The following is a 27,524-nucleotide window of genomic DNA, read 5'->3' as shown; positions in this document are numbered from 1 at the left end:
GCAACAAGGCGAGGTAATGATTGTCAATGGCACTTTTGTTCGTGGAGGCGTGATTGGCTCCGCATTTTAGGTGTCAGGCTGTGCTCGAATGTCACATGCGACCGTCTTCTGTAGAGCACTGCGAAGATCGGCTCAAAAGGTCCGGAGAAATAAAAACGCAGGTCTCAAAAAAAGGGGGCCAATGCCAATGTGCTGCTCACATCATGATGCCACTTTGAGTGTTCGCAAACTCGGCAAACATGAAAATGATGACAACCGAAAAGACTTGCAACGTTCAAGTTGGGCCCAGGTCGAATTTATCCTCAATCGGGTTCTCAGGTGCTGGTGCTGACAGGTCGTGTCGGAACAGGCGATCGCAATCTCGGGGCATTGAGAGACCTAATTTCGGGCAAGCCATGCCAAAGCGGTTCTAGAAAAGCTCCCGTCACTGCTACGCTCGTTGGAGCATTGACATGCCAGTTACATCAATAAACTAAGGTATGTTTTTTAATGATGAAACCGTTCAAGATATAAAAAGCCACTGGGTTACCATTTTGGTGTGACGCTTCATGAACGCCAAGAGACACTGCCCTCCCTGCCTGTCAATCTGCAGAGAGCATCAACTCTCCACTGCCTCCTGGCATTTCCACCATCTCGCATGTCGACCAATGATGCCCAACTCTCGAGTTGCCTGGCAACCAGGATCTTCCCTTGGCGTGTTCCAAGCCAAGGCAAATACGAAGATTAGTCAGGTTTCTAAATATGGGATTGGCTACTCTGCCTTGTAAAAGTGGGTGCCCCCGGATTAACCCCTTTAACGCGTCAGCCGGATCAACTCGACCTTTTAAATAAAACCGAACCATCGCCTGTTGAGTTTCTGTCAGACTCGATTCTGCCATCATCAAGTTCTCTCGTTATTCTTCTATTCAATCGGTCGCTATTTGCGTCTTTCGTTACATTTGAACGTATCTAATATCCATCCTAATCACCGTCGCCATGTCCACCACCACCACCACCGCGGCTGCCACTGCCACCACGGCATGCACCAACCTCTACGACTCTCCCAACCAGGACACCACCTGCGCCATGCCCTACACCGGAAACCACACCGATATCATGAAGAAGTGCTGTGGTGATGCTCAGATCGTCAGCTACCACAACGACTGCGGCATCTACTGTGTTGCCCTCGACCAGACCATCAGCGATCTCGCCGACTGCCTCTACGAGAACGGTGCTCCCTGGGAGGCCGTCTTCTGCAGTGTCCCCAAGAGCGTTTCCTCCTCCGTTGCCTCCAAGACCAAGGACGCCGCCGTCCCTGCCTCCGCTCAGGCTTCCGTCATCTCTGGCGGCGACGATGACAAGGATAGCAATGACAAGGACAGCGACGACAGCGACAGCACTGCCTCTGGTACTGCCAGCTCCGCCAGCTCAACCTCCACCGGCAACGCCGCTGCCGGTATCGTTCCCCAGTCCAGCGTCAGCACCCTTGGTCTTACCATCGGTGCTCTCCTGTTCTCCTCAATGGCTCTCGGTGCCTTCAACATTTAAGAGCCTCTAGGTTCTTTGTTTGTCTTTCTCGCATTTAAAACTACAGCCTTTTGCATCAATCATCGAGGCGGCATTGGCATACATCCGGATATCATAATGGGGTCATTGTACACATACACGTTATTGTATAGTTAAAATTGGTAGTCGTTCATTGCCACAACAGACAAATTGTCTCCAATTGCTTGTTTCCTCTTCATGTGACGTTCTTCGCATCCCCAATGCCCGTCCAGACAGTCAATTAATCCCGTTTGAGGCCAACTCGTCCCGCTTTCCTCAACCCTAGTAGTCCAACAATCGTGCAGAGTAGCATCATGCCAAACATCGTCCAAAAGCTGGCCCTATACCCTTGCATGAGCGCAACCACTTTGCCTTTACTATTTGAGTCCTTTGTCACTTGTGTGGATATCACCTGAAGGATAGCTAGACCCAGCGCACTTCCGAACTGTGCGGCTGTGTGTGTTGAACACTGCCCCTGCGAGTGCCTGCGTATCTTCGGGGAAGACATCGGTAATGATGATCAAACCAACCGTAAAGAGTGCATCACAACTAATAGGTTGTAATATCTGTGCCACAAATGCATTGCCCCAATAAGGCCAAGAGGGGTCGATAACAGCCATGAGTAAAGGAGAGCCGGCACAGAGTACCGACGTGACAGTGACGATCCAAATAGCAGGAATCTTGTGGACGAAAAGACCCACGCCGATATTGACAAGTGCAGCAACTAGTGTGCAGGGCAAGATTCGGATGGACGTTTGAAGAGCTGGCAGGTGCTGGATCTCTTGAAAACTAGGTCTTGTTAGAGAAGGTTATGCCCTTAGGTACGAATCAACTTACAACAAGCTGCAGAACAGTTCCATAGAATTTAGGACAGCAAATGACAGTGCAATAGTGACGCAAATACTAGAAAAGGTCGAATTTTTCCAAAGGGAGTTTGGGATCAAAGCTGGCTTCTTCACTAGAACCTGACGATGAACCCAACCGACAAAGGCGAGAAAAGCAATTGTGCTTAGACAAAGCATAACGATGCTCCCAGGCTGACGAATTATTTCCACATCCGCACTCAGAACCCTAGATAGACTTGTAAGTCAAAGTCCAGGATGCCTTAGGTCGAGGGAGACTTACGCTAGTAGATAACACAGCAGTGTCATGAATGTAGATGCGAGGATGGCGCCAGCCCAATCGACTTTGGTTCGAAAATCTCGTAGAATATCGTTCAGACTGCGGTCATCCTGCCTTGTCGGAAGTGCCCACAAGCCCACAACAGAAAAGAAGAGAGTCAAGGCCCCTGAAAGGTACCATCCCGCTCGCCAGCCAATAGTATCAGCAAAGACACCGCCTAGAACCAAGCCAATCGAGAAACCAAGAGGCTGACTTAGACCAAGGAAAGAAAACGCCATGTTGCGGCCTCGGCCGTGAGGAAGAACCTGCGTGATGATAGCAACTGACGAGGCAAGATGCATTCCCAAGCCGATTCCTTGAAGAGCCCGGAAAGCAACGAGTTCCGTTCCTTGACGAGATACCCCTGATCCAATCATCAGAGCTCCGCTCGCAAAGCAACCAACAAGATCAACCCATCTTGGCCCCAGGACATCGGCAATCGCTCCAGCCAGCAGCAGACTAGAAGCTGTCGCCAGGCCAGAGACTGATGCCGGCCAAAAGGCTAAAGAGGGTGGTAGTTGAAGGTCTTTTGTGATTGCTGGTAATCCGATGATAACCAGACCGTTGATAAGACTGGAGGTGAAGGTGACGCCTGACAACTGAATCGTTATGACTACCTTTTTGAGGCCAGAAACCTCGCTAGCTTTGCCGGTATCGGACTCTAAGCTGTCATCAGAGGTATCCGAAATTGTCGACGGGACGAGTTCTTCTTCTGATGATTCATCGCTGTCATGAGCCACGACTACCTGCGTCTGCGTCGACATGCTGGCCAGGGGGGTTGCACTTGTTTGCTAGAAAAAGGACAGATCAATGGTGGAATGGGCAAGTTTTTCAGTTCTCCAGAGAAAACGTTGAGTGATGGGATCCTATGACACATGAGAATTGCGCCTTGGCCGAGTTCGGGCGAAATATCACCAAGGTTTAGATACAACAAATTTTGGTCTCTAGTTGCAACGGCGAGAAAACTAGAACTAGAACTAACTTACCAGGGTTTAGTACAACGAGATGAGTTGTTGATGTATCGAGATGTTGTTCAGCTATCGGATGTTTGGATCCTAGGTATTACCTTAAAATAACTACTGTCCTATCCAAAAACAGGACAGTCTAGTTCTGCAATTAGTCGAGTTAAGTACTATGAAAAACGATAATTATCCTTGTTTTCAGCATTGTGCCTAGCATCTGAGGTTAAAAAGTGTCTACCAAGCTAGCTAGTCTATATGCGCATCACGATTGACGTAGACTAAAGACATCTTGTGCAACATCGACACGATAATTAACCTTTTTACGATAATTTTTACAAGAAAACACTATCGTTAAATATATCTTACGTAGTAGATATAGACTTGATGGCCTTTGTGAAGGCTGCTTTGTTCGGTATGTGTTGCTCAAGCACTTGTCCCTACCTACCCTATGAAGGAGTGTTGCACTCGACCCTCTTCTTCCATAACTAACCTTAATTTTTGTCCCAGTATTCGAAGTAGCAGTGTTGATCAAACTAGGGGGAATTATCCTTTAACTCGACACTGCGGTTACTAACGGGTATACGTGCTTTCTCATAGTCGCTCAAATTGACTTCCCTATGGTCCCTCAACACAGATAATATGAATGACATCCTAGTGCCCCAACGATCCCTATCATACGCAAGCATTCATCTAGCAATCTTCTACTTTCATATCTCTTCATTATCTATTATTGCCATTGCCCTTCCATCATTAGTCACCATCGCACCCTCTTTCAGATTCAATTAATGCATAAACATGCAGCATCTCTCTTCCTAAGTATAAGACGTCATTGTCATGTTGACTGTCTCACTCCTGTGTTACACGACTAGATGTGCGCGAATTACAAAAGCAGATGCATGCAGTTACCAGAGATACACTATTCACATTCCACCACATCAACCTCGCCGGTTGCGCTCTGCTAAGGGCAGGAAACAAAGCAAGAAATCAAGGAATGAGGCAAGCACATCGCCTTTCACAAGTCCAGACTCTGCGGTCGCCGATGGTGCCAAACCAATAGCGTTAAGCCATTGTCTAAGACACGAACCCCCTCCTCAAATGACAGGGCGTTCCAGCATTCCTTAGACATGTGCCGCACCGTCCCTCATATGAAGGGGCACGGAAATTCCTTCCTCCACTCAGTTTCCGCCCTTATTGCAATAAAGATCTTCACGCGGGAACTGCCCGTCCCGCCCGTCAAGGGAATCCTCCATGAATGGTTGGGTTTCAGGTAGTTGATTGCACGACGAGGACTTCACCTTGTAGGGCCGCGACAACCGATCTTTAGCGAGAAAGAAAACAATCAGGGGCAGTGGAGTCAACAGGGCTAGTATTGACCGAATAGATTTTGTCAATATTCAATGTCTAGTCTCTACCAGAACTTGCCGCGTCTAGACCACTGTCCCCGCTGGAAACCATGGAAGACTCAGGAGTAATTTTTCATAAAACGCGACACAGAAAATTGATTGTAACGGGGCAACAGTGGTGAATGAATTGCCCTAAATGAAGCATAATCAACAGAGTTACCATTATGTCGAATTCATTGATGCCATGGCCCAAGTGCTAGAAGTGTTGGTCGACAGAAATGACACCTTTCCTCAAGGAGATTTCTTCGGTGACAAGCTTTTCTTCGCCTACCCTTGATCCAATGGGGGATTTTTTTGCTAGGAAAAACGTGTATTCGATAAACTCTCGCTTCCAACGGTAAACCGGTAAAAGAAGAACTACTAATATTTTAAAACCGGAACCACTTCAAACCATGCACAGTTGTTCGGTGAGTCACTTCTTCTCATACAGGCGGAAATTGTGTCGACCCATGCATAGCAATAGCTGCCACTATGAAATGCTTAACTAGAGGGAGACTCCACAGTCCAGGGTAAGAGGAGATCATCACTTAATATCGAAGGTATTCGGATCTCGGCCCGCTGCTGGACACATGGGGATGCCATAAATAGTGCATGCGGGTTGTATTCTTTAGCACAAGATGCAAATTTAGTGTGGCTACTTTCATCACTAATCACTGGGTAAACAGAAGTGAAGAGACAGGCAGACATCTGAATGATGATTCCCAATAAGCTCGATAGCATGCGTATAGTCCTGCTTTGACACAATATCTGCCAGTCATCACCGAGCCCCCAGCCCCAGCCTCTGTCCCAGACAGTCACGACCTGCAGATCTCGGGGTGCCCATATCTGCTTGATCTATACCAACGCTTTCGGAAAACAGCTTGCACAACACCAGCACTATGCGTCTAATCCAAAGCTATGCAGCCTGCTGCGAATGGTTGACAGTTCTGAATGCAACGGTGCATAATCGTTCACAGGCTCAAGCTACCCAAGTAAACAGGCTCTGTCACCGAAGACGGAAACCACCACACTAAAGATGAGACAATGCCCCTGAGGCTTACGCGTCAGGACGACTGTATCATCTCAGGACTGGACGGAACCGGTCCATGGGAGACGCCGAGAGCAGAGCCGCTCAGGGGGCAAAAACAACAAGCAAGATAAGCTTCGACTGCATCTTCATGTCTGGAAGCCTCCTCTAGAGAAAGGGTCATGATGCGTGGAATGACATCGACTTCATCTACGAGTGGACAAGAATGTCGCTGGACGGGGCATCTCAACGTCCAAGGGGAAGCGCCCTGTGACTGATAATCGCCGTTTAATCTGCCAAGAATCCAGGCATGCCATGTTTAATCCTGTTGGCCCAGTTCCGAAAAGCCACTCGGATGTCTGCTACATGCCTGGAGGCCAGCCATCCAGAGCCATGGATTCCCTCGTTGGTGGTGGCCTCAGGCTAGACCCGAGATGCCCTGCATCCGAATTCTCGTCTCTCGTTGGTGTCTGGGGCTGTTTCCGAAGAATTCTACAGAGACTATCTGTATCCTGTGCCTGTCAATCTCCCAGCTAGAAGGTGCCACAGGGTATTACCATTCCTATCTAGTCGTTAGCTCAGCCCAGAGACCTCATCCAGGTCCGATATGGCTTGGCCGGTTGAAAACAGGTCAGGGGGCGCGTTAGACATGCGAACTTTAATTTGGTTCAAGAGAGTGGCAGGTCTTGCAGCAGGATTTGATCTCGATGGAATCCGATGGCATTGTTGTAGAGATCGCCTCAAACAGAGACGCAGGGCGACTTAGCAATGTGACTCTCCGCTTGAAGACGCGAACGGACAAGGCTAGAATAGTTAGCCCCTCTAGCAACCAGGTTCCATGTGGTATGAGCAGGGGCTTTGAGAAATGAATATGATGCCTCCTTCAAGTCTAGACTACTTTCGATAGCCTTGGTCACGCCTGTCAGGGTGAGACATTGTCTGTAGTCGCCCACGTTTAGCGAGGAACGGGTAGGCAGGGCAGCCGCCCTTGCATGCTTTCAGTGGTGGGAACACAAGGGAGCGGAATGCAAGAGGCTTTTGGTTCGAAAACGATGAACTTGAGGAGAAAAACAGACAAACAGAAGGGACCAGAATTTTGTATATATATCAGTCCAACTTCTTGTCCAGAAGCTTACCATCTCGTCCTCCATTCTCCATCCATTGAGGAACAGGTCACTCGTTTCAACATCTTTCGTTCCCTTACCACTTTCGCTTAATTGTCTTTTCAAAAGCAACTTCAGCATGCGTTTCTCACTTGCCTTGCTCGGGGCCATCGCCCCGAGTGTCCTCGCCCAGGGGGTCCGCTTCACCAACACCAGCACGCCCGCCGTCACCACCACTGAGGCGACATCATCCAACCCCACCTCGACCGACGCTCCAGTCTCTCAGCCTGTCGACCTCGGCTCTGCTTCCCTCGGCCCCGGCGCCAGCTTTGTCACTGGTCCCAACGGCGGAGTGGCCATGTAAGTTGACGTTGAGTCGATTGGATATCCCACCACTAATCTCGTGCAGTCTACTGATCCCTCCGCCTTTCGGTTTCGCATCATTTGGTGTTTCCGGTGGCCTTCCCTTTGGAATCAACATCGGAGATCTCATCAGGATTCTCTTCGACATTCTCGTCGCACTCCTCGATTCACTCTCCAAGCGTGCTGATGACACTGGCTGCACCCTCGATGTCCGTGTCAATGGCGCTTCCGTTTACAACGAGGCCCTTCTTCTCAACGGCGGCAACTACCAGTCCCTCCAGAGTGGTGACTCCCAGGCCGGCGCTGATGCTCCTGAGCTTGAGTTCATCCAGAGCTGCGGTGCCAACCCTGTTGCCTTGACTGTTGCCAACGTTGCTGTCGGTGCCAACGGTGCTTCCAACACTGGCGGTGGTAACCCCACTGTCGATCCCACTGCGACTGATGACACTCCCACCGGTACTGAGACTGACGGCTCCGAGCCCACTGGCACCGAGACTGATGGCTCTGAACCCACTGGCACCGAGACCGATGGCTCCGAGCCCACTGGTACTGAGACTGATGGTTCTGAGCCTACCGGTACCGAGACTGACGGCTCTGAGCCTACTGGAACTGAGACCGACGGCTCTGGGCCCACCGGTACTGAGACTGACGGTTCTGAACCCACCGGTACTGAGACTGACGGTTCTGAACCCACCGGCACCGAGACCGATGGCTCTGCTACTGGTACTGAGACTGATGGCTCTGAGCCCACTGGCACTGAGACTGATGGCTCTGAGCCCACTGGCACTGAGACTGATGGCTCTGAGCCCACTGGCACTGAGACTGATGGCTCTGAGCCCACTGGCACTGAGACTGACGGTGCTGCCACTGGTACCGAGACCGACGGCTCTGCTACCGGCACTGAGACCGATGGTTCTGGTACTGCCACTGGTACCGAGACCGATGCTACCACCACCGCCAGCTCCGTCCCCGGCTTCCCTCCTACCGTCAACGGCTTCGTCTTCTTCGGTTGCACTGGCTCTTCCGCCGGCTTCCCCACCTTTGTGCTCGGTCTTTCCAGCCCCCAGATGGATATCGACCTCTGCAGCTCTACCTGCCAAGGCAGCAACTACTTTGGTGTTTACGACACGTGAGTTCCTTAACCCCTTACTCTAACAAGCCAGTCTTCTAACATACAACAGTGACTGCTACTGCGGTGAAGAGATTGATGAAGACAACACCGACATCGTTTCCTCTGATCAGTGTGACATTGAGTGCCCTGGCGATGACTCTCAGAACTGCGGTGGTGACGCTCCCGCTACCCGCCGTAGCCGCATCCAGGCCCGCCAGAACGTCCCCAACAGCATCCGCCTGACCGTCTACATCTCTGCTGAGTTCGCCGGCCCCGGTACCAGCATCTTCGTCACCGATGTTATCACCGCCACCGTCACTGACCAGATGACCCTGACCACCACCTTTGTCACCACCCTCACCGGCCCTGCTACCACCCAGACTGCTACCGTCACTGCCATCTACGAGTGCTTCAACGGCCGCTGCTTCCCTCAGGATGGCGGCTTCAACCTGCCCGGAGGCTCTGGTGGCCGCATCGTCTACGTCTTCAAGCCCTACCCCGGTGAGGACTGCGACGGCCAGACTGTCTACATCCCCGAGTCCTGCAACTGCAAGGGTGGCAGCCACTACGTCCCCATCATCTGCACAAGCGACGCCTGCCACGGAAAGACCGTCTACAAGCCCGAGCAGACCAAGCACATTGGCGGCGGCGACATCGTCTTCACTCCCGTTGACTGCCACGTTTGCAAGGATGGCAACGTCATCTACAAGCCCTGGGAGGATGACTACGATATCATTGGTGCCCCTGGCTGCACTGGTTCCAGCTGCCCTCCTACCTGGACCCCTGGTCACGGTTCTTCTGCTCCCGGCGGTGGTTCTTCCGCTCCTGGTGGCGGCTCCAGCTCTCACGGTGGCTCTGACTGTGTTGGTGATCACTGCTATCCTGCCGGCGGCTCTGCTCCTGGTGGTGGTTCTTCTTCCCCTGGCGGCGGCTCGTCTGCTCCCGGTGGCGGCTCGTCTGCTCCCGGTGGCGGTTCTTCTGCCCCTGGCGGTGGATCTTCTGCTCCTGGTGGTGGTTCCTCTGCTCCCGGTGGTGGCTCCTCCGCTCCCGGTGGTGGCTCCTCTGCCCCTGGTGGCGGTTCTTCTGCCCCCGGCTCTGGTGACTCTGCCGCTCCTGGCGGTGGTGACTCTGCTCCCGGCGGTGGTGACTCTGCTGCTCCCGGCGGCGGCTCTGCTGCTCCTGGCGGTGGTGAGGCCACTGGCACCAAGGGCTCCGGCAGTGACTCTACCGGTGGTGAGACCAGCGGCGAGGCCGACGGCACCAAGCCTGTCACCGTGTCCGGTGCCGGCAAGCAGGCTGTCAGCATCATTGCCGTCCTCGCCAGCATCTTCGCTGCTGCCCTTTAAAAAAGCTGCTTGCACTTTTAGAATTCGTTTCAGGATCTGATGTCATGTCTTTCTTCTTATTTTTGTGTGCGCCCTCTTTTTTCAATGCTCGGAGCCTGGGAGGGATAATACTTGATGGTGGATCTGTTTCTTGGCCACCTGTTTGTACTTAGACCTGCGCGAACTTCAATTCCACCGAGATCATTGTTTAATAATGATTTAATTCAATCTGTATCTATTACTCGCTCTTCTCGTGCTCATCTGTGACTATTTCTCCTGGCATTAACTGTTCTGCAGTGGCCTTGACTCGATTAAGGGGCCTCCATGATAAGCAATGCACCTGGCTTGAGAGCCTCTTGTGTATTCTGTAACTCCCTTCCCTCACTTACCATACTGACTTTACTATATGGACGTTCTGAAGGTAAGCTAGATAAAAGATTATTACACAATGAAGTTAACGATGGCATTCAGAGTTCAGGGGGCCAGCTCATTCAAGTTTATTATTGTTATTCTAGACTTTTCTCATTTCTTTATTGACCTCAAGCTTATAACACTCTATATATCATTGTTATGAGTCCTTCATCACACTAGCTGACCTCTCCATCTCTAGTGGTTTTGCCTCATCGATACTCTCATTCATCAAGCATCTCCTTCTCACTGCCCAGGCACTCGTTACATGCCCTACCACCCACCACGTGAAAAGCACAGGTAATGCAACTTCATTCTGTGCCCTGCATCCACCTGACCATATCGTCATGAGAAGAGTCCAAGTGTTATGCGCAGGCAACGCATACGACCAACGATAGAAGCCTGCCGAGAGCTCAAACGGCCAAATCGTGCTGGCGACATTGAGGATGATCCAGGTGAGGAAAAAGAAGGCGAAGAACTTGATTGGAACAACCACATCAAGTACTGAATCCACGATGAGGTAGTTAACTTCCATGTAAAGCCAGAGGCACATCCAGGTCTCAAAGAACTGGCCTCTAGAGGCTCCCCAGTCTTCGCGGAATGCCCAGATATAACCAGACATGCAAATTCCGCACATCAAGGTGTATACCTTGCTGATTATCAACCGTACAGCGTATATATCGCGCTTCGAAAGCTTGGCAAATACGCCAGTCTCAGTAAAAATGCCGTTCATAGCCATGGAAAAGAAGAATTGCATCAAGATCGGCATAACCATCGAGACAGTGTTAAACAGAACACGCGATCCTTGGCTCGTAGGCATGAGGTCGATGGAAGAAGCCTCAATTGGATTGAGAAAAACATTAGAAGAAATGGGGTCGCTGAGATTAACCGCTAAGCGTGCCTCGTTGGCAACACGACAGTAGATCCGAGAGGCTGCGCTGACAAGGGCCCTCATGCCTGGGTCGATAATGGAAGAAGTGATGACCGGATAGTAGACTCCGTTGAATATGTAAGAAACTGTTTTTCTCGGGTCATAATAAGTTGTATTTTTCCCCTGAATAGCGTCCATGAGACGAGTCGACGCGTCGGCGTGGGTGTAGATAGCTCCCCAATAGCCACCCTTGCAAACAGCTTCCTGCAGTAAGTCTGGATTGGGATACTCAGATATCGACCGGTACTCAAGAGTCGGAAACGTTTTTGCTTCAAGCGCTTGATATGCGAGGGACAATGATTTTCCAATTTCAACACCATCATAGTCAACCGCCAGCACTTTCAAAGCCTGAGCTCGGGAGCCTGATTTAAAGAGGACGCCGTAGAGGTAGGACATGTTTGCCAGGAAGAGAAGCTGCAGAATTATTCCCACAATGGTGACTGGTATTATGAACTGGGGCCATCTTTGGGTCCAATAAGGAGAGCGAAACGGTTTTCGGGAGGAGGACCGTGGCGGGAATAGGGACATGGTAGATCGGAGGTAGCCCAACCTATGAGAGACCAGCAATCAGGCGGAGGTATAGATCTTATATGAAATGAGAGTAAACAGTAGGTGATTCGAAATACGAAAAGGAGCCCAAGGCATTTTAAACAAATATCATTCCTCATCATGGGCTGGCAAAATCAGGTGGTGTTACCAAGCCAGGGGAGGGGGCCTAGCTCGAGATCGCGAACCGGATCAAGTTGATCCAAATCTTTACGAGCTTCCAAGATGTCTTCCAGCAACATCAGTGCGTCTATAAGCGAAAATCAGGGCTTGATGCTTTGACATCTTTCGACTTGGAGTCAAGGTTCATCGTGCCCAGCCAACAACAGAGTCCGCCCCTTCCAATGTCTCCGCTAACATGCCCCAAGCGTCGTCATGAGCCCTGATGGAGACTTCCAAATTGCCGATGAGTAAGCGGCAGATGTTGAAGAACCGCCAAACGCCGAGTACCGAGTGGCCTGACAGGGCATGGTCCACTTGTCACCACTCTTGAGTTGATTCAGGACCTAGTTAAGATTTCATCCCTCGGTATTGACCTTGGGTTTGCCAAAGATGTTCTTCTCGAATCACTGACTAATGTTCCGGGACAGAGAGTGTGCTCCCAGTAACTCCTTTCACCTATCAGCTTTTGGAGCTCAGTCTTTCGATGTTCCAGAGTTGAATCTGGGCAGTGAGTCGGTACGCAGTAACGTCAATAAGGGTATTCACATACAAGCAGGACGACGAATGTAGAAACGTGCAAAGTTAGGAAAGCTATCAAATCGAACGAAGCCCACAGTCCTCTGACATCCAGCCTCCGTCTCCCCCATCTCTTTACCTACCATCTTACGACTCGGGCGTCGGCTTTGGCGTCGGCTCCAAGTCATCATTCTGGATGGAATTATACTTGCCAGGAAGTATTTGGCTAACCACATCTCAGCTAGCATCCCTTTGGTGATGTCCTTTAGATAGCAGTTGAGCGGGACTCCAGAGGTAGCATCAGGAACCTTGGTCACGTAGTCCTCCAGCGCTGTCATGAGCGAATTGATATCCAACACCTTGTTCTGCCCGTCATCAATATCTCCCAGTGCTGAAAGAGCGGACTTGATCTCACTGCCCTTTAGGGACATCATCTTGGCCCCTGTCCGTGCAGCATCCGCTGCCTCTCCAACCGACGACTGTTCGGCAGCTGTCGCGTTCTGGACACTGGCAATAGCGTCCATGCTCGACTTGGGATCAAACTCGGCAAACTCTTTGACACCCATGGCTACGTTGTTGGCCACGATAGACGGTATGACACCCATCGAGATCAAGGTTACGTGCGACCAAATCAGGCCATTGAGCGCTTAACAATCACCAGCTGAAGAGGGCGCAATCAGCATCACATCTTCATGATTTGTCTATTGACTACTGGGGAATTTTAGCAAACAATCATCCATCTTAGTTTCCGTACGTCCGGCTTGACCTCGTCATCAACATCCATCCAAGAACCGTAAAGCACAAAGCATTGAATCTTAGTTTGTTCCGGCTTGCACTACTGCCTCTAAAGTCTACTTAAAGTATCGACTCCGCACTCAGCTGGCTCACGCCAAATTTCATGATAGACGCATTCAAACTGCACCTACAGTGGCATTCTTTTCTCACCCAGGACAACAACAACAACAACAGCCCAGCCTCATCCTCAAAATGCGCCACTTCCTTTGCTTTTCGCTGGCTACACTTCTGCTTCAGTAAGCCAACATCATCTGTCCGGCAATGACTTTGATCCAGCCTACTAACACCTCCAGTCCTACACATGGTCAGATCAATAACCAACATCTATTAACTGATGACGTTAGGATCCAGGAGGACACCAAGTCCCTACCATTCGCCATCTCTAAGCCTTTTTGCGTACATGATAAGGCAAGGCTCACTCGCGGGTTTGAAGCCGCCACGTTGATGGCTCGTTTTGCACTTGACTGGATAGACACGAAGCCCACTAAGGTATTCGAAAAGTACTTCGAACTCGGTGACAAAGCAAAGGTCAAGGCTGTCTTTGAATCCATCATTGGGGATCGAAACACCTATCTCTCAGGCAATGGCAGGCTTAAAAATGTCCATTTCACATATTTGGATATTTACGGCGACTGCGACTCTAAAACCAACCCTCAGCCTGGGTCCATACTCATGTACACTTCCAGGTGGGACACCGAGGTAGAGAAACCGAGCTTCATTGTTGTGTGCCCCCAGCTGTGGGCAATCCCTTTTCCCGACATGAATGACATCAAGTGTGAGCAAGTTTGCACCGCTCAGTCGTGCACTTTGTCATATCGGATGAGGAGTATAGGCGAGTTCGTTCTTCATGAACTCATGTAAGTTTCCCATCTCCTTGGTGAAAGAATATCAAGAAGCTATACATCGGTAGTTTGCTTACATCCTTCAACAGCCACCTAACGTCTATGATCGATCCCATGTGAGTCTTTTCTAGATTGCAGAGTCCCAACAATGACTAACAGGCTGTGTAGACCAAGCGGATGGCCCAAAGACGAATGGATTCTCGACCAGAAAATGAAGAACCCAGACGGCCACGACCCTGCCGAAGTTTACATCTATGGCACTTATCACGCCCAGAAGGCCGTCAAGAGTAAGGACAAGAAGGAAGTGAAAAGGGCGTTCTATAACGCAGATAATTATGCCATGTTTGCAAGGGTAAGCGCTCATTTCACTTTCTTCTTCAGCTGCTTCAAGAGATCTAACAGTGACTATAGGAAGCGTACTTCAGGGGGCGTTGCTCCAAACAGGACTTTAAGGATCCTACCGCCTTTGAGCCAGACCCTCGTGTATCGAAACCGAAGAAGATTGGCGCACTGTCGGTCGAGTGGCTTTGAGATGAGAAGTCGAGACGAGAACAAGGACAGCGACGCGAATTGGGTGCTTGCTTAGGGAGCGGTGGGAAACGGCCAAGGTATGCGAGAGTAGCTCAACATGGTTGATGCGATTGCCTCCCGTGTCTACTCAATTGTCTTGTGCTGCGAGGTTTCCATATTCAGTACAATACAAAGCTTTCAATGCCGATTAAATTAATGCAAGGTCGAGTGCAGAAACCAGCGGGAGTCAGCAGTGCTAGAATCCAGCATCAAATATCAGATGTAGACACCATAGGGAAGGTTCAGCTTGCGTCCCAACTGGAACTAAATGCATTTCTATCCAACGCCTTACCATGTCAAAGCCTTCTCCTCACTCCAATGACATGAACCTTGCTTCAGAGTCTTCATCCAGATTCTCCGATGTTCTACATCAGTGACAATATCCATGTTGCACACCCGAGACGAACTTGGAATGTCAAACTGAGTATAAACTTGCCCCAGCCCCTCCTCCTCCACACGAATCACCTCCTCAACCACAAGAGCAGCACCTATACTATCCCAAACAGCCTCTCGTCTTGGAGCCGCTGTCAATATCGAGACTGCGCGGCGACGGACGAGTGGATGTCGACATTTGAGTGCCACGTAGTACAAGAGCGGAACAGTTCCAATATCGACAGAGAACTGCGTTGTTGCCGTTGACGATAGAAGTTCCCCCGCCTTGTTCACGATGTTTGTAAAGTCCTCCACAAACGAGTCAAAGTAAATCTCGTCATCAGAGAAGCTGGCAATAAATATCATGTGCGCAGTGTGATGCCAGAGCTTCATGATCGTGACCCTTGGACTCTCTTGCTCCTCCACATCTTGAGTCAAGAGAAAAGCATCAAAGTTTTGCAACCACTCTGCCAGACGACGCTCGAGATTCAAGGACTTAGAGTAGCGTAGTGAACGTTCCAGCTTGCGGGACACTGAATCCGGAACGACGTATGCCAGGAGAATATCAAGAGCCTTTCTGGCTTGTTGGAGACTTGTAAAGGGCTCTGAGGTTTCCTCTTCTGGTAACGGCATGTGACACGGCAAATCTTGTATCATGGTCCGGGCCTGAAGAACCAAGCTTGTCCACAGTGGTCCGAGTTGGGTTCGAATCATGTATCCGCCTGGAGATGATACCGATGTCCCATTAACGAGAGGTCGTTTGCCTTCTGCCCATTGTGACATGACGAGCAAGCTGCTTCTCAAATGCGTTTGAGCAGCAGAATAGTCACCTCTCAACCACTCAAACGTGACACAAAGGATAGAACAGAGCAAGGTGATTTCCAGGTTAGCCCAGCCCTGAGTTGTTATATGTTTGTTGAGAAGACCGATGCCGGTACCATATTCGCCGATTGCCCTTTGCCTTAGCGTCAACGTAGATGAAGGATAACTTGACTCGGTGTGAGCAGTGTGAAAGCTTTCGTGGAGAGAACTGAGAGCGACGACCATTTGCCGGACGCACGGCTCACGGCGGCTGATTTGGAGAATCAAGGTACTCCATAGATCGCTCTCAAAGAATCCACAAAGTTCCGGGGCGGTCTTATTCCGAAAGTAGTCCAGGGCTCGACACCCCTGCTCCGATAGAAGGGGGCCTGCAGATAGAACAAGGGAGCCAGTTGATGCAGACAGTGGCGGCGACGTTGATGCCTCTCTCAGAGCCAGAGGTGCTTCGTTTGTCGATTCCTTAACGGTGTATCCGTCGCACTTCCGACCAGTCTTCGTACAGCGCTCACAAGCCGGCCTAGTACGATCACACCTAACGCGACGGATACTGAAAGCAACATTAGTAGCTGCATGAGCATAAGGCTGAGCAAGGGATAGTTAAGCATACCGGCAAACTCCACATCCCAATTTAGAACGCGTATGCTTGGCCCTCTTTCGCGGAGGGCGGGCGTTAGCAGCGTCTGTCGACATGGTCTTAAACGCGCGGTACCAAAACGTCCAAATACCACGGAAGATAAAGGAGAGATTCGAGTGGCTCGATCAGACCAAAACATGAAAAGATGTGAGTCTTCGGCCTCGGACATGATCATCTCTCCTTTGTGTCCGCGAATGCATGTTCCGCAGTGGAGATAATCTCACCAGTTACACAATCTGATTGGTCTGTTCGTCTAAAAGCCAATCGCTTCTTGAAAGGCCATCCCTGTCTGGGAATAGTGTGGGTTTTGAGCTTACACACAGAGAGCGCGGTGACGGCATGTTATAACGAGCCGCGTGGCTCATGGGAAAGCATTCTGCGTGCTAGAATCAAGTGCATAGCCATTCTGATGTACAGGCAAATAAGCTCTGATTGGTCAGTTCGTTTAATGATAGACCTCATGTTTTCATGTTGGAATATTTAAGAATGGAGAGCCTGCAGATGAGAGCACCACTTGTCAAGCTCAACCACGCCTCGAAACAGCACAGAATAGGATTAACAACATCTTTTCAATTAGTTTCAAGTTTGTTACACGTTTTAAAAGGCAGTATACTCTACGCACGCTCATCATGACTATGGACATTCCCAACCTAGGCGGCAACGCCTTCTTCCTCGCTTGCCACGCCCTCCTCATACTCCCCCAAATCTACTACGGCATCCGTCACAAAACATGGGGTTTCCTCTTCGGAATGTTCTGCGGTCATGTACTCGAGATAATTGGTTATGTTGCTCGGGTACGGATGCATTATCTACATGACGAATTCTTAATGTGAGTCTCGACCTTCTCTGAGATTGGCCTCCCCTCTAATGCAATATAGGTACATCGTCACCTTGACTATTGGCCCTGCATTCTTCAGCGCAGCCATCTATCTCTGCCTAGCTCGAATCATCACTGTCTACGGCGAAGGCTTCTCCCGCTTTAGCCCCCGTACATACACCATCACGTTTATGATTGCCGACTTTGTCGCTCTCATCTTCCAAGCTGCTGGAGGAGCAATTCTCGGAGGCGAAGACCGGACCAAGACTGATGCAGGCCTTGCCATCATCAAGACTGGACTTGCGGCTCACTTGGCTGCCATCTCCATCTTTGTCATCCTGGCGAGTGAGCTTGGGTTCCGGATTCATCGTAACCGAGACGCCTGGAACCCCAACTTTAGGGAGTTGCAGCGATCCTGGCGATTCAAGATGTTTCTCATCTGTAAGTCGCAGTCAAATACATGAGTCATAGCACCCTTCTAACAATGCATAGGCCTTGCGGCTGCTACCCTTTGCATCCTGATCAGAACCTCGTACCGAGTTGCAGAGCTCAGTGGTGGCTACGACAGCAAGTTGGCCAACGACGAAACAGCATTCATGATCCTCGAGGGCGCCATGATTATCGTCGCCACGGCATGTCTACTTGCCGGACATCCCGGTGTCTGCTTCGAGGGTCGCTGGGAAGAAGCCGATTTCCAGCTGAGAAAGACCGATGAGTCTGGCCAGTTTGAAAAGACAGAGTCCGACCCAGTCCCCCTGTCACATGTCTGATCACTACGATTAAACCTGGATTCGGGAAGATAGAAAGGCCGTGGTGAATTATTGGGATTTGGGATAGTATAGACTGGGTTTTCCTTTGTTAGTGGGAGGGACTAAGGATAGACAGCCTAGCCACCAAAGGGCGGCTGGGAGGCGACTGGGACACTGAATTATTTTGATACACAGTAATAGACATTCACATTGAAATTCGCATCTACGCACATTGCTATGAGTTTGATACATGGGAAGGTAATCTAGACCATGATGAATTTCGCGATAATATGTGCTTCGCCTGCTATTAACAATCTAGATGGGCACGTGAAAGCAAGAGAATGACAGCTCCTACCCGTCAATCTTGGTGACAGCCTGATTTGCAATCTTTCCATCACCGCCAGCTCTATCAATACTAGCACCGTCCCCCTCGATCTTATCGTTGTTCTCCTCATCCTCCACCCTCGAGACATTGCTAGGAGCATCATAACCATACTTGACAAGCTGGGGATTTCGGCTTCCCCACCACAACAGACCGAGCTGCACAAGAATCGTGCCGAATGTAAAGGCTGTGGAAAGAGGGAATCCGATTGGATACTTCGGGGCATCAGAAACCCTAAAGGCACGGAGAGGAATGGTAGCGTGACCAATGTAGACAATCATGACAGTAAGAGCCACGATGATAGCTCTAGCCTCAGGCTCCTTTCGAAGCAGTTCCGCAAACCATGCCATAAACGACGGACTTCCAGCGTTGGTTGCATATGTCATGAAGTAGAAACCCATGACGACTTTGTGGTCTGAAGGCCAAGCGCAAAGAACACTGAGCATGATGCCATGGAAAAAAGCAGAACCCACACTGATCTGCCATCGCCAGTGCTTCCAGTCAGAAAGACCGTTCAGAACCAGATTGGTAAAAATCTGGAGAGCGTAACCGCCGAGTGGGAGAATGTTGACCTGATAGGTGCTATACATGCGATTTCCAGCACTGTCGACCAGACTCTCGAGGTAGAGCACAAAGTACGAGTTAGCACGATGCGCCCAGGCGCTCATAGCAAAGGCGAGCAGGTAAAAGTATGTGACGGGGTGAACGATGAGCTTCCGAAGCTTCTGCTTCAAGACGGAAGCGGGTATGAGCTTGGAAGTGTTCGCGCCGAATTCACCCATTCGCTGACGCGAAAGAGCCTTTTCCTCCTGCGTCAACCACTTGGCGCGAGTGTAAGCCGGAGTATCAGGGATTATGAAGAATCCAATGATTCCCTGGCCGATGGTGATGGCACCGGAGATGATAAAGAGCCACTGCCATCCAGCGATGCCGTGGACGCCGTTCATGTTGCGGTAGAGGGCAGCCTGCAGAGCTCCGAGGAACATGGCACCAGCCACATCAGAGACGTTGAAGAAAGCGATGCGGAGGGCGAGTTCGGTTGGTGTGTACCAGTTGAAGATGAGAGAGACGACACTGGGCCAAAACACGGCAGAGAAGAGGCCAAGGAAGAAACGCAGGGCGTAGATGGTATGGGCGTTGGTGGCTTTGCAGGTGCTGCATTCTAGTTAGTCGAATATCCTCGTCAGTTCGGGTATAACTTACAATGTGACAAAGAGTCCCCAGATAATTTCGCAGCAAGGAAGAAACAGCGAAGGTCGAACCTATATATGTTAGTCGTTGCATCGCTAAAAGTACTGCTTCAAAACTCACCTTGGTCTGAGCAAGCTGGCCAGGAACAAGCCCAATAGCATAACCAATAGAGAAAAAAGTATTAAACTCGACCAGCTCATTTCCATACAAGCTCAAAGCCTCTCTCATTCCCGAGACATAGGCCTGCGTAGTTGCTGACTGGTCCATCTCCTTCATGATGCCTGCCAGGAACGCCCAGGTGAGGAGGAGGCAATCAAGCTTGAAGAGCAGGACATGTTTGGGATCGCGGAAATACGGTATCTTCTTTGCAATGTGCTTGAAGATGCCGGATTGAACAGGCTGAGAGGTTTCTGTGGTGGCATCAGGAGATGCTGGTACTGAAGCGTTGGCCATGTTGCACGGCTATCTCTCGCTTGTGCCGATGATCTCAAAGAGAAGCTCTCACATCCGATTTACAAAAACCTCCAACCAAAGAAGGAACCAACATTTTATATAAAAACATATTGTCGTAAGTCACATCGCTCACCTGAGGTTCGCAGGGGATCCGCGGCCTCGTTTTTTCCCTTTCCAAGTCGTCGTGCATCTCAAGATGGTCAATTAGCGGAGATTCGGCCCACGAGCGACATGTTGCGTCCTTTGAGCGGCAAATGACGACATTGGCAGATTCCCCAAAGGGGGAATTGTAATCGGGGGCAGCCGATGCGACACGACAGTTGCAGCGCTTACCCTTAAGCTTATTACCTTAATCGCGATGGGTGTGGACGATTGTATCGAGCTGTGCCGCAATGATCAACGGGGAGGATATGGACATGGCGTGGCTGCGTGGCTTGCTTTGAGAGGCGAACAGCTGGGGCCAGACGCGGGTGATCGCTACGGGCGCGATCCGGTATGGCTTGGATAGGGAACTCTTTCGTACATAAAAGAGCGGGCTTGCCTCCGACATTGATTGAGAATCCCTACCTTGCCTTGACGTGAGTTGAACTCTGCTGTTTGACGCTGTTACTCGTGCTGCAAGTTCTCTGCGGGCTTCCCCCGGTCCCCTGTGCAAGATGGGCACGCGATCAGGATAGACAACGCGAGTTTTTGATGTCGCAAGAGATGCTACGATTTATATGAGACGACTTTTTTTCTCCAAGCCTAGCATTTGAGTAGAAATATTGGCACACGCTGTGGTTGCAATGAAGAATTTCGCCTCTAGCGACAAAGGATTAAGCTCGCGAGACCGGGCTCAACGCGACACGGTGATCGCATTAGAGAAGACCGATGGAACCACTCTAGAACAAAGATTAAAGTGACAGGTTTGACAGGTATTCTAGTCTATTTGATCAACCAACAGTGGCTTATTTTAGAGCCCAAATGTCAGCGCGATCCATGGTTCACGGGCGCAACGTCAAGATTTAGCTTGTCTGACCTCGTCTGCCTACCCTAGAGCATCGGACCGAGCCGCTTTTTCCCCATGTCAATCGAGATATCAAGACCGATAGAGGAAATGATATCTCAGAAATTCGGTTAAATGATTTGTAGCATTTTATACTGATGCCTTACTACTACGTTGACGGCATTATCACATATAAGCGAGATTTCTGCTGATTTTTAACACTTGTCGTGACAACGGTACGCCCAACCACGAAAGTCAAGCTAACGTCGCAGCAACACCAAAATGAGCGCCTCGGCATTGGACCTTCTCGAAGCCGTAAGCGCCCCTCACATTATCCCCATGGAAGATTCGAAAAAGAAATGAAACAAAAAGCAAAAAGCCTCAGACTCCATCTCGAGGCAGTGACGTCACAAGTTGGAGACAGCAGCCCTCAATCTCACACGCTAACCACACGATGCATATAAAAACGCACTCCACCAAATGGTCAAAAACTTGGTCCTACCCTCACTCCACGAGCCTTGGTCACGATGGGAGCATGAATATGTCATTGTGGAACATCAACTCCAATTCTGGCCTCAACAGCATCCTCCTCACAGACGATATCCCCCCTTCCAAAATTGATCCATCGTGCAATGTTGGCCCATTTGCATGACAAAAGACAAAACACAATACGTACTCCATCGCCAAGCATCGCATCGCAGAGGCGCAGCTGCATTACCCACCATCCTGAGTCCCGGACACTCCGTTGTGAAACGTAAGGGCGACAGACGGTGGGTTGCCATACCGTAAAAATCTCCACAGGCATAAAAAAGCCTCGACCAGAATCAGAATCAGAATCAGGTGTGGGCTGAGCAGAGCCTCTCTTGGCTCATGTGCATGCACTCGGGAATCTATTTATGTATCCCGTCGAGATCCTGGAGGTATCACAATGCACCACTCTTACCGCATGGAATTGCAAGCGCGTGGTCAATGTCAGAGAGTGGAAAGACGGGGTGGAAACGGAGGATGGGGAATGGAGTGGCGCATGATAACAGTCTCCATCATATAATGGAGGAGTTGGGCATTGAAGCTCCATAAGTAGGGCAAAATGGAGGCGAGTGGGATGATGGTACGGGGTCGGAGATGGGGTAGACCAACTCACTCCACCAGTCCGTAACATATCGAACGAAACCCATGGCGAGTTCACGATACGATACTCCGTACTCCGGCCGGAGATTCGTGGCGTTGTTGTTGAAGAGGCAGCCAGGGCAAGGAGCCCGGATACGGCCACCGAACACACAGCAACCAACAGATTTCTTGGCTATTAGCAAGGGCTGGGATTAACTGAACCGGTGGGGAATCTTCTTTTCTTCTGCGGCAAGAAAGGCAAGCAAGCCATCGATACGACCGCCGGCAGCAGGCAGGGCTTCTGTACATGAACCGAACGGTTCCATTCCCCATTCGCTTCGGCCAGAACGGTCTGGTCTCGGTCAAGGGACCCATGGGGGACTGACGATTCATTACTCGCGCGGCCGCCCGCGTTGCGTTGCGTTGCCTTGTCACCCAACGGAACACGTCCGTTTTCTCTAGCGCGGCTACTACAAGTAATTAATTATGGATACAATGAAAAACTTCTAGAGCGCGTTCCGTCCGTAACCGAGCTTTTCCCAGATCAGACAAGGGGAGAGGAGGGGACTGAGGGACCCCCCCTGGAAAGCGGGATTTCTCTTCAGCTGTGTCTCGTCTTTCCTTGGTCCCCCCCTGAGTGTGAAGAGAGAGAGAGGGAAAGCCTTGACCAAGACCTTTTCTTCACTTCTTCTTTGTTTGGTTCAAGGCCCGTGATTATCTTGTCTGCATCGGCTTCTGATTCGGTACCTGCGAGTACACACACACAACAAGACACATCCCACCACCCACCGACCTTACCAAACCGACCGACCGGATCGATCGATCACCACCACCCCTTACAATCTGTCCTGTCTGCGGCAGAGCACAAAAAATGTCTGGCCTCGACGCTCCTGAAGTTGCCGCCGCCTACGATGCCGTGCGATCGGACAAGGATGAGACCAACTGGCTCCTCATCTCGTACGCATCAGCCGTCGGCAACAAGCTGAGCCTCACAAAGACGGGCACAGGCGGTCTGTCGGAGCTGGTGAAGGAGCTGGACGACGGTCAAGTCCAGTACGGCTACGTGCGCGTCGAGTACGCCAACGACAAGGAGAGCACGCGCGTCAAGTTCGTGCTCGTGGTCTGGATTGGCGAGAGCACAAAGGTGATGCGCAAGGCTAGGGTCAGCATCGAGAGCGGCGACGTCAAGCGCCAGCTCGCTCACCACAGCATCGCCGTCACCACGGGGGACCGAGGAGAGCTGGACGAGAGGGACATTGTGACGCGGCTGAGGAAGGCTGGCGGTGCTGATTACAACGGAGGACGGGGCTGATACCGACGGTGAACGGGCAACGGCTAGTATCAGCCTCCCGGGGGAGAGTTAGAAACAGGCATCGGATCACACTACCGATCACGTGCCGGTAATTGTCTGCTGGAATACCGGTTCAGGCTCAAGAGCACGCGACTATAGGAAGGGGGGGATGATGGTGTTTAGATAAGGAGAAGAGCAAAGCCAGAGAGAGGCCCCCGTCATGTCTGGGAACTGTTCCAGGACGTACACACACACACACACACACACACACACAACAGCAATCATCGACTATCACGAACGCAGCCACACGGAGTTCCAGCCGGCAGTCCCAGACTTGATCCATTCGAGCGCTAACCCAGATACTGGTAATTCCCATCAAGACATACAGGAAGAGCACGGTTCCCCATGGTCTGACGATTTGATATGATGGGGTCATCAAACCATCAAACAGGATCAAGGGTTGTTTTGAAAGCACCAGTCCCTCTGAGCCCTTTGCCCCCGTCCTTGACTGCCGTCATCTGTGTTTCCATAATCATGTCGATAATTGCGTTCCACTGTTTCTTATCCCACAATCGCATTATCCCACAGATACACACTCACACTCACACACTCGCACACCCTTCCAGAAAGCCAATTCTCAGCTCTAATGTTGTGCTACCCAACTTGCAATAAACAACCTCTACGCCGATTCGTCCATCTTGTAGCCATTACATGTGATTGATTGGAAGCCTCGTATTACCACCGAAAAGACCTGCTTGACACAAAGTCCAATTGGATAGATCCTCACCCTTGGCTGAAAGCTTGGCCCAGAACCACCTGGACCCCAAGCAAAACCCTGGCCACCCCATCAGTAACCTCCTTCCGGTTTGGGCCATCAACCCCGAACGCTCGTTCGGCCAGGCCGCCCGGTGCGCCCACTATCCCCCATGTAGCTGACCCAGGGTTATGACGTCTGGGGCTCCCACTCGCCGTGCTTCCCCGTCAGGGTCTCGCCGAGAGCGTTACGTTTTCGGGCATCGTGGAAAACGCCTCAGAAGGAAAATCCCCCCTCCACAGATTTGGAGAGTCCAGCACTCCAGCAGGGTGCCCCACGCTGGGTAAGCACTGCCAAGGATCATGATCGAATAGGCTTTCGAGCCGTGCCACACCTCGGCCTGCGGCGTTGGGTTGAGGCACAAGTCAAAACGACGCCTGTCCGCGGGCTTTATTTTCTGTACTAGACTTCTCTCGAACCGTTCCTTGTCTACAATCCCTTCCCTTTCTTTCTCCGACGTCCCGAGAGAAACAATCTCGGTCAACAATACCGTCAACACCGTCCCTTACCGTGTTATCCTATCCTACCCTTGGCGGTGCCACGTGTGGAATCACTCCCCTTGCCTCCGCACCCGCATTATCATTCCTTTTTCCTGACCCCGAACATCCTCCCCCCCTGTCACACACCTTATCTTCTCGGTCTTGTCTTTTCCGTCCCTTGTCTAGTGTGCCCTCTCGCGACTCGTCGCATTGCCACTACCTGAACCTACTAATTCACCTGCATCCCCTCCCCCATCCCATCGGATCCTCCTCTTGGCTTTCCTCTTTCGCAACAACCATTCCTTTTTCTTTTTCTTCCTCTTTATCCTCCTCTCCCTCTCAATCCCTCGACGGGAAGACCTCAATCCGATCCCTCGACTCGTCTCTCAAACTCTGGAGCGATCCTAATACCAACTCCACGGCTGGTCTCGACAATCTCTCCCACCTCGCCATACCCCCCCGTCATGTCGTCGCCCATCGACAAGCGCGACTCGGCTAGCAGCAGCAACGGAGCCATGGATCCCAAATCTGAGCAGGTGCGCCGAGGCTCCAAGGCCTCGGTCGGCAACACTGCTGGCGCCGACCAGCTTCTTGAGAACCTTGGTTACAAGCCTGAGTTGTCGCGCAACCGCTCGACTCTCCAGGTCGCCTTCATGTCCTTCGTCCTGGCCTCGATCCCCTACGGTCTTGCGACTACCCTGGTGTACCCCCTCATCGGCGGCGGTCCCGTCAACATCATCTGGGGTTGGGTTGCCGTGTCTCTCATCATCGTCTGTGTTGCCGCTTCTCTGGGTGAAATCACCAGCGTCTATCCTACTGCCGGAGGTACTTACCGTGTTCCGTCCCCTCAACTTTTACCGTGTTGCTCTATATCCCTTCCGGCTCGCGACCCTTTCTTATTTTTCCCTTGCTATTCTTAATGTGACCATGTGATTGATCGCGTATTAGGTGTCTACTACCAGGCCTTCATGCTTGCTCCCGCCCGCTGGCGGCGAATTGCAAGCTGGATCTGCGGCTGGCTGTACGTTGTGGGAAACATCACCATCACTCTTGCTGTGAACTTTGGTACCGCCCTGTTCTTTGTCGGCTGCATCAACGTCTTTGAAAAGTCGGACGGCTCTGGTGTCTTGTCGGGCGAGGCCTACCAGGTCTTCCTGATCTTCCTCGCCCTCACCCTGCTGTGCAATGCCGTCTCTTCTCTGGGTAACCGCTGGCTTCCCTGGATCGACGTGAGATCCTTCTTGTGCTCTCCTTCCTGTGAACCTTGCTAACTCGCAATGCGTAAAGACTGCTGCCATATTCTGGACCTTTGCTGGTGTTATTGCCATCGTTGTCTGCGTCCTCGCCATCGCCAAGAACGGTCGCCACGATGCCAAGTATGTCTTCACTCACTTCGAGGTTAACTCTGGCTGGCCTGATGGCTGGTCCTTCTGCGTTGGTCTTCTCCACGCCGCCTACGCTACCTCTTCCACTGGCATGATCATCTCGTGAGTCTCCCGGCAGTCAATTTGCTATGATACGCCAACCCAGGTGTACTAACATGGTCCTAGCATGTGCGAGGAGGTCCAGCAGCCTTCCACCCAGGTGCCTAAGGCCATGGTCGCCACCATCTTCATCAACACCTTTGCCGGTCTCCTCTTCCTCATCCCTCTGGTCTTCGTCCTCCCCGAAATCACCGACCTCATCGCCAGCGCGCAGCCCGTGCCCGTCATCATCAAGAGCGCCGTTGGCTCTTCCGGCGGTGCCTTTGGTCTCGTCTTCCCCCTCATGGTCCTCGCCATCATCTGCGGTATCGGCTGCACCACCGCTACCTCGCGATGCATCTGGGCCTTTGCCCGTGACGGTGCCATTCCCGGTGCTCGGTTGTGGTCCAAGGTTAACCACCAGCTCGACGTTCCCCTCAACGCCATGATGCTCAGCATGGTTGTCCAGATCATCCTGGGTGTCATCTACTTTGGTTCTTCGGCTGCCTTCAACGCCTTCTCAGGTGTCGGTGTCATCTGCCTGACTGCCTCTTACGCCACCCCCATTGCCATCTCTCTGGCCACTGGCCGCAAGCAGGTCAAGACTGGATCCTTCTACCTCGGCACTTTTGGTACCGTCGCCAACGTCATTGCCATTGGTATGTGTTCATCTCCTGAAACTTGGTGACAACCACTAACTTACTCTTTAGCCTGGTCCCTTCTGGCCCTGCCTCTGTTCTGCATGCCCTCCGCCATCCCCGTCACCGCCGAGACTGTCAACTACGCCCCCGTGGTGTTTGTGTTTGCCTGCCTCGTCTCCGGAATCTGGTACTGGGTCTGGGGCCACAAGAACTACGCTGGTCCCCCTACCCACGAGGAGTAAATCCACCAACCTGGTAGGATCTAGCTGCCTTGCAATCTGCTTCAGCCCTTTCCGCCTCACCTTTTTGAGGAGTACATTATAGTGTTTGGAGAACGCCGGCGCGACATGTTTGATACCCCCTCATCTGCTCGACATCAAGGGCTGTGGACGCTCTCTAAGCAAGAAAGAAGATATGTTGAATAATATGAGATCCGTTCGAGCTTTGCTTCATCCCATGACCTTGAGTCGGGCTTGATGTCTGGAACACCTCGATAAAGAAGTCGAGCCAGGATCAGTACATAGTTTTATAATACCAAGCATTATGGCTTCCCACGTTGCCAAGGCGTATATCACAAGTTATCTCACTACGCCTTT

The 27,524-nt window shown here is 51.2% G+C and overlaps 11 protein-coding genes across 11 annotated transcripts; 6 read left to right on the top strand and 5 right to left on the bottom strand.

Moving 5' to 3' along the window:
* The first annotated feature begins 842 nt into the window (after positions 1-842).
* On the top strand, positions 843-1,705 carry NECHADRAFT_102602 (uncharacterized protein). Its single transcript, XM_003045613.1, has one exon. It carries the CDS (start codon positions 976-978, stop codon positions 1,525-1,527), a length of 552 nt encoding a protein of 183 aa, XP_003045659.1. The 5' UTR covers positions 843-975; the 3' UTR covers positions 1,528-1,705.
* Positions 1,706-1,765: 60 nt separating this feature from the next.
* NECHADRAFT_93115 (uncharacterized protein) lies at positions 1,766-3,562 on the bottom strand (the record flags this gene model as incomplete). The annotated part of the gene is made up of 5 exons (XM_003045483.1): positions 1,766-1,961; positions 1,993-2,313; positions 2,362-2,595; positions 2,650-3,328; positions 3,448-3,562. 5 exons carry the CDS (start codon positions 3,560-3,562, stop codon positions 1,766-1,768), a joined length of 1,545 nt encoding a protein of 514 aa, XP_003045529.1.
* Positions 3,563-7,298: 3,736 nt separating this feature from the next.
* NECHADRAFT_104286 (uncharacterized protein) lies at positions 7,299-10,198 on the top strand (the record flags this gene model as incomplete). The annotated part of the gene is made up of 7 exons (XM_003045612.1): positions 7,299-7,436; positions 7,525-7,933; positions 8,092-8,098; positions 8,137-8,245; positions 8,374-8,651; positions 8,704-9,496; positions 9,827-10,198. The coding sequence occupies 7 exons, from the start codon at positions 7,299-7,301 to the stop codon at positions 9,977-9,979; spliced, it is 1,887 nt and encodes a 628-aa protein (XP_003045658.1). The 3' UTR covers positions 9,980-10,198.
* A 328-nt stretch (positions 10,199-10,526) lies between these two features.
* On the bottom strand, positions 10,527-11,825 carry NECHADRAFT_39320 (uncharacterized protein; the record flags this gene model as incomplete). Its single annotated transcript, XM_003045482.1, has 1 exon — positions 10,527-11,825. One exon carries the CDS (start codon positions 11,823-11,825, stop codon positions 10,527-10,529), a length of 1,299 nt encoding a protein of 432 aa, XP_003045528.1.
* A 639-nt stretch (positions 11,826-12,464) lies between these two features.
* Positions 12,465-13,126, bottom strand: NECHADRAFT_79680 (uncharacterized protein; the record flags this gene model as incomplete). The annotated part of the gene is made up of 2 exons (XM_003045481.1): positions 12,465-12,506; positions 12,665-13,126. The coding sequence occupies 2 exons, from the start codon at positions 13,124-13,126 to the stop codon at positions 12,465-12,467; spliced, it is 504 nt and encodes a 167-aa protein (XP_003045527.1).
* A 382-nt stretch (positions 13,127-13,508) lies between these two features.
* Positions 13,509-14,689, top strand: NECHADRAFT_79679 (uncharacterized protein; the record flags this gene model as incomplete). The annotated part of the gene is made up of 5 exons (XM_003045611.1): positions 13,509-13,552; positions 13,610-14,173; positions 14,248-14,274; positions 14,327-14,510; positions 14,570-14,689. 5 exons carry the CDS (start codon positions 13,509-13,511, stop codon positions 14,687-14,689), a joined length of 939 nt encoding a protein of 312 aa, XP_003045657.1.
* Positions 14,690-15,016: 327 nt separating this feature from the next.
* NECHADRAFT_79678 (uncharacterized protein) lies at positions 15,017-16,612 on the bottom strand (the record flags this gene model as incomplete). The annotated part of the gene is made up of 2 exons (XM_003045480.1): positions 15,017-16,469; positions 16,530-16,612. 2 exons carry the CDS (start codon positions 16,610-16,612, stop codon positions 15,017-15,019), a joined length of 1,536 nt encoding a protein of 511 aa, XP_003045526.1.
* Positions 16,613-17,185: 573 nt separating this feature from the next.
* NECHADRAFT_93112 (uncharacterized protein) lies at positions 17,186-18,143 on the top strand (the record flags this gene model as incomplete). Its single annotated transcript, XM_003045610.1, has 3 exons — positions 17,186-17,385; positions 17,435-17,814; positions 17,866-18,143. 3 exons carry the CDS (start codon positions 17,186-17,188, stop codon positions 18,141-18,143), a joined length of 858 nt encoding a protein of 285 aa, XP_003045656.1.
* Positions 18,144-18,473: 330 nt separating this feature from the next.
* Positions 18,474-20,148, bottom strand: NECHADRAFT_39151 (uncharacterized protein; the record flags this gene model as incomplete). Its single annotated transcript, XM_003045479.1, has 3 exons — positions 18,474-19,659; positions 19,708-19,766; positions 19,816-20,148. 3 exons carry the CDS (start codon positions 20,146-20,148, stop codon positions 18,474-18,476), a joined length of 1,578 nt encoding a protein of 525 aa, XP_003045525.1.
* Positions 20,149-22,900: 2,752 nt separating this feature from the next.
* NECHADRAFT_68877 (uncharacterized protein) lies at positions 22,901-23,915 on the top strand. The gene has a single exon (XM_003045609.1). It carries the CDS (start codon positions 23,112-23,114, stop codon positions 23,550-23,552), a length of 441 nt encoding a protein of 146 aa, XP_003045655.1. The 5' UTR covers positions 22,901-23,111; the 3' UTR covers positions 23,553-23,915.
* Positions 23,916-25,288: 1,373 nt separating this feature from the next.
* NECHADRAFT_68874 (uncharacterized protein) lies at positions 25,289-27,497 on the top strand (the record flags this gene model as incomplete). The annotated part of the gene is made up of 5 exons (XM_003045608.1): positions 25,289-25,649; positions 25,773-26,053; positions 26,112-26,311; positions 26,375-26,946; positions 26,998-27,497. 5 exons carry the CDS (start codon positions 25,289-25,291, stop codon positions 27,168-27,170), a joined length of 1,587 nt encoding a protein of 528 aa, XP_003045654.1. The 3' UTR covers positions 27,171-27,497.
* Between the last annotated feature and the right edge of the window lie 27 nt (positions 27,498-27,524).

This window comes from Fusarium vanettenii (assembly GCF_000151355.1).
Source record: "Fusarium vanettenii 77-13-4 chromosome 4 genomic scaffold NECHAsca_19_chr4_3_0, whole genome shotgun sequence".
NCBI classification, from domain to species: domain Eukaryota; kingdom Fungi; phylum Ascomycota; class Sordariomycetes; order Hypocreales; family Nectriaceae; genus Fusarium; species Fusarium vanettenii.
The sequence above is the reverse complement of the archived record's forward strand: the minus strand, read 5'-3'. Positions and strand labels throughout refer to the sequence as shown.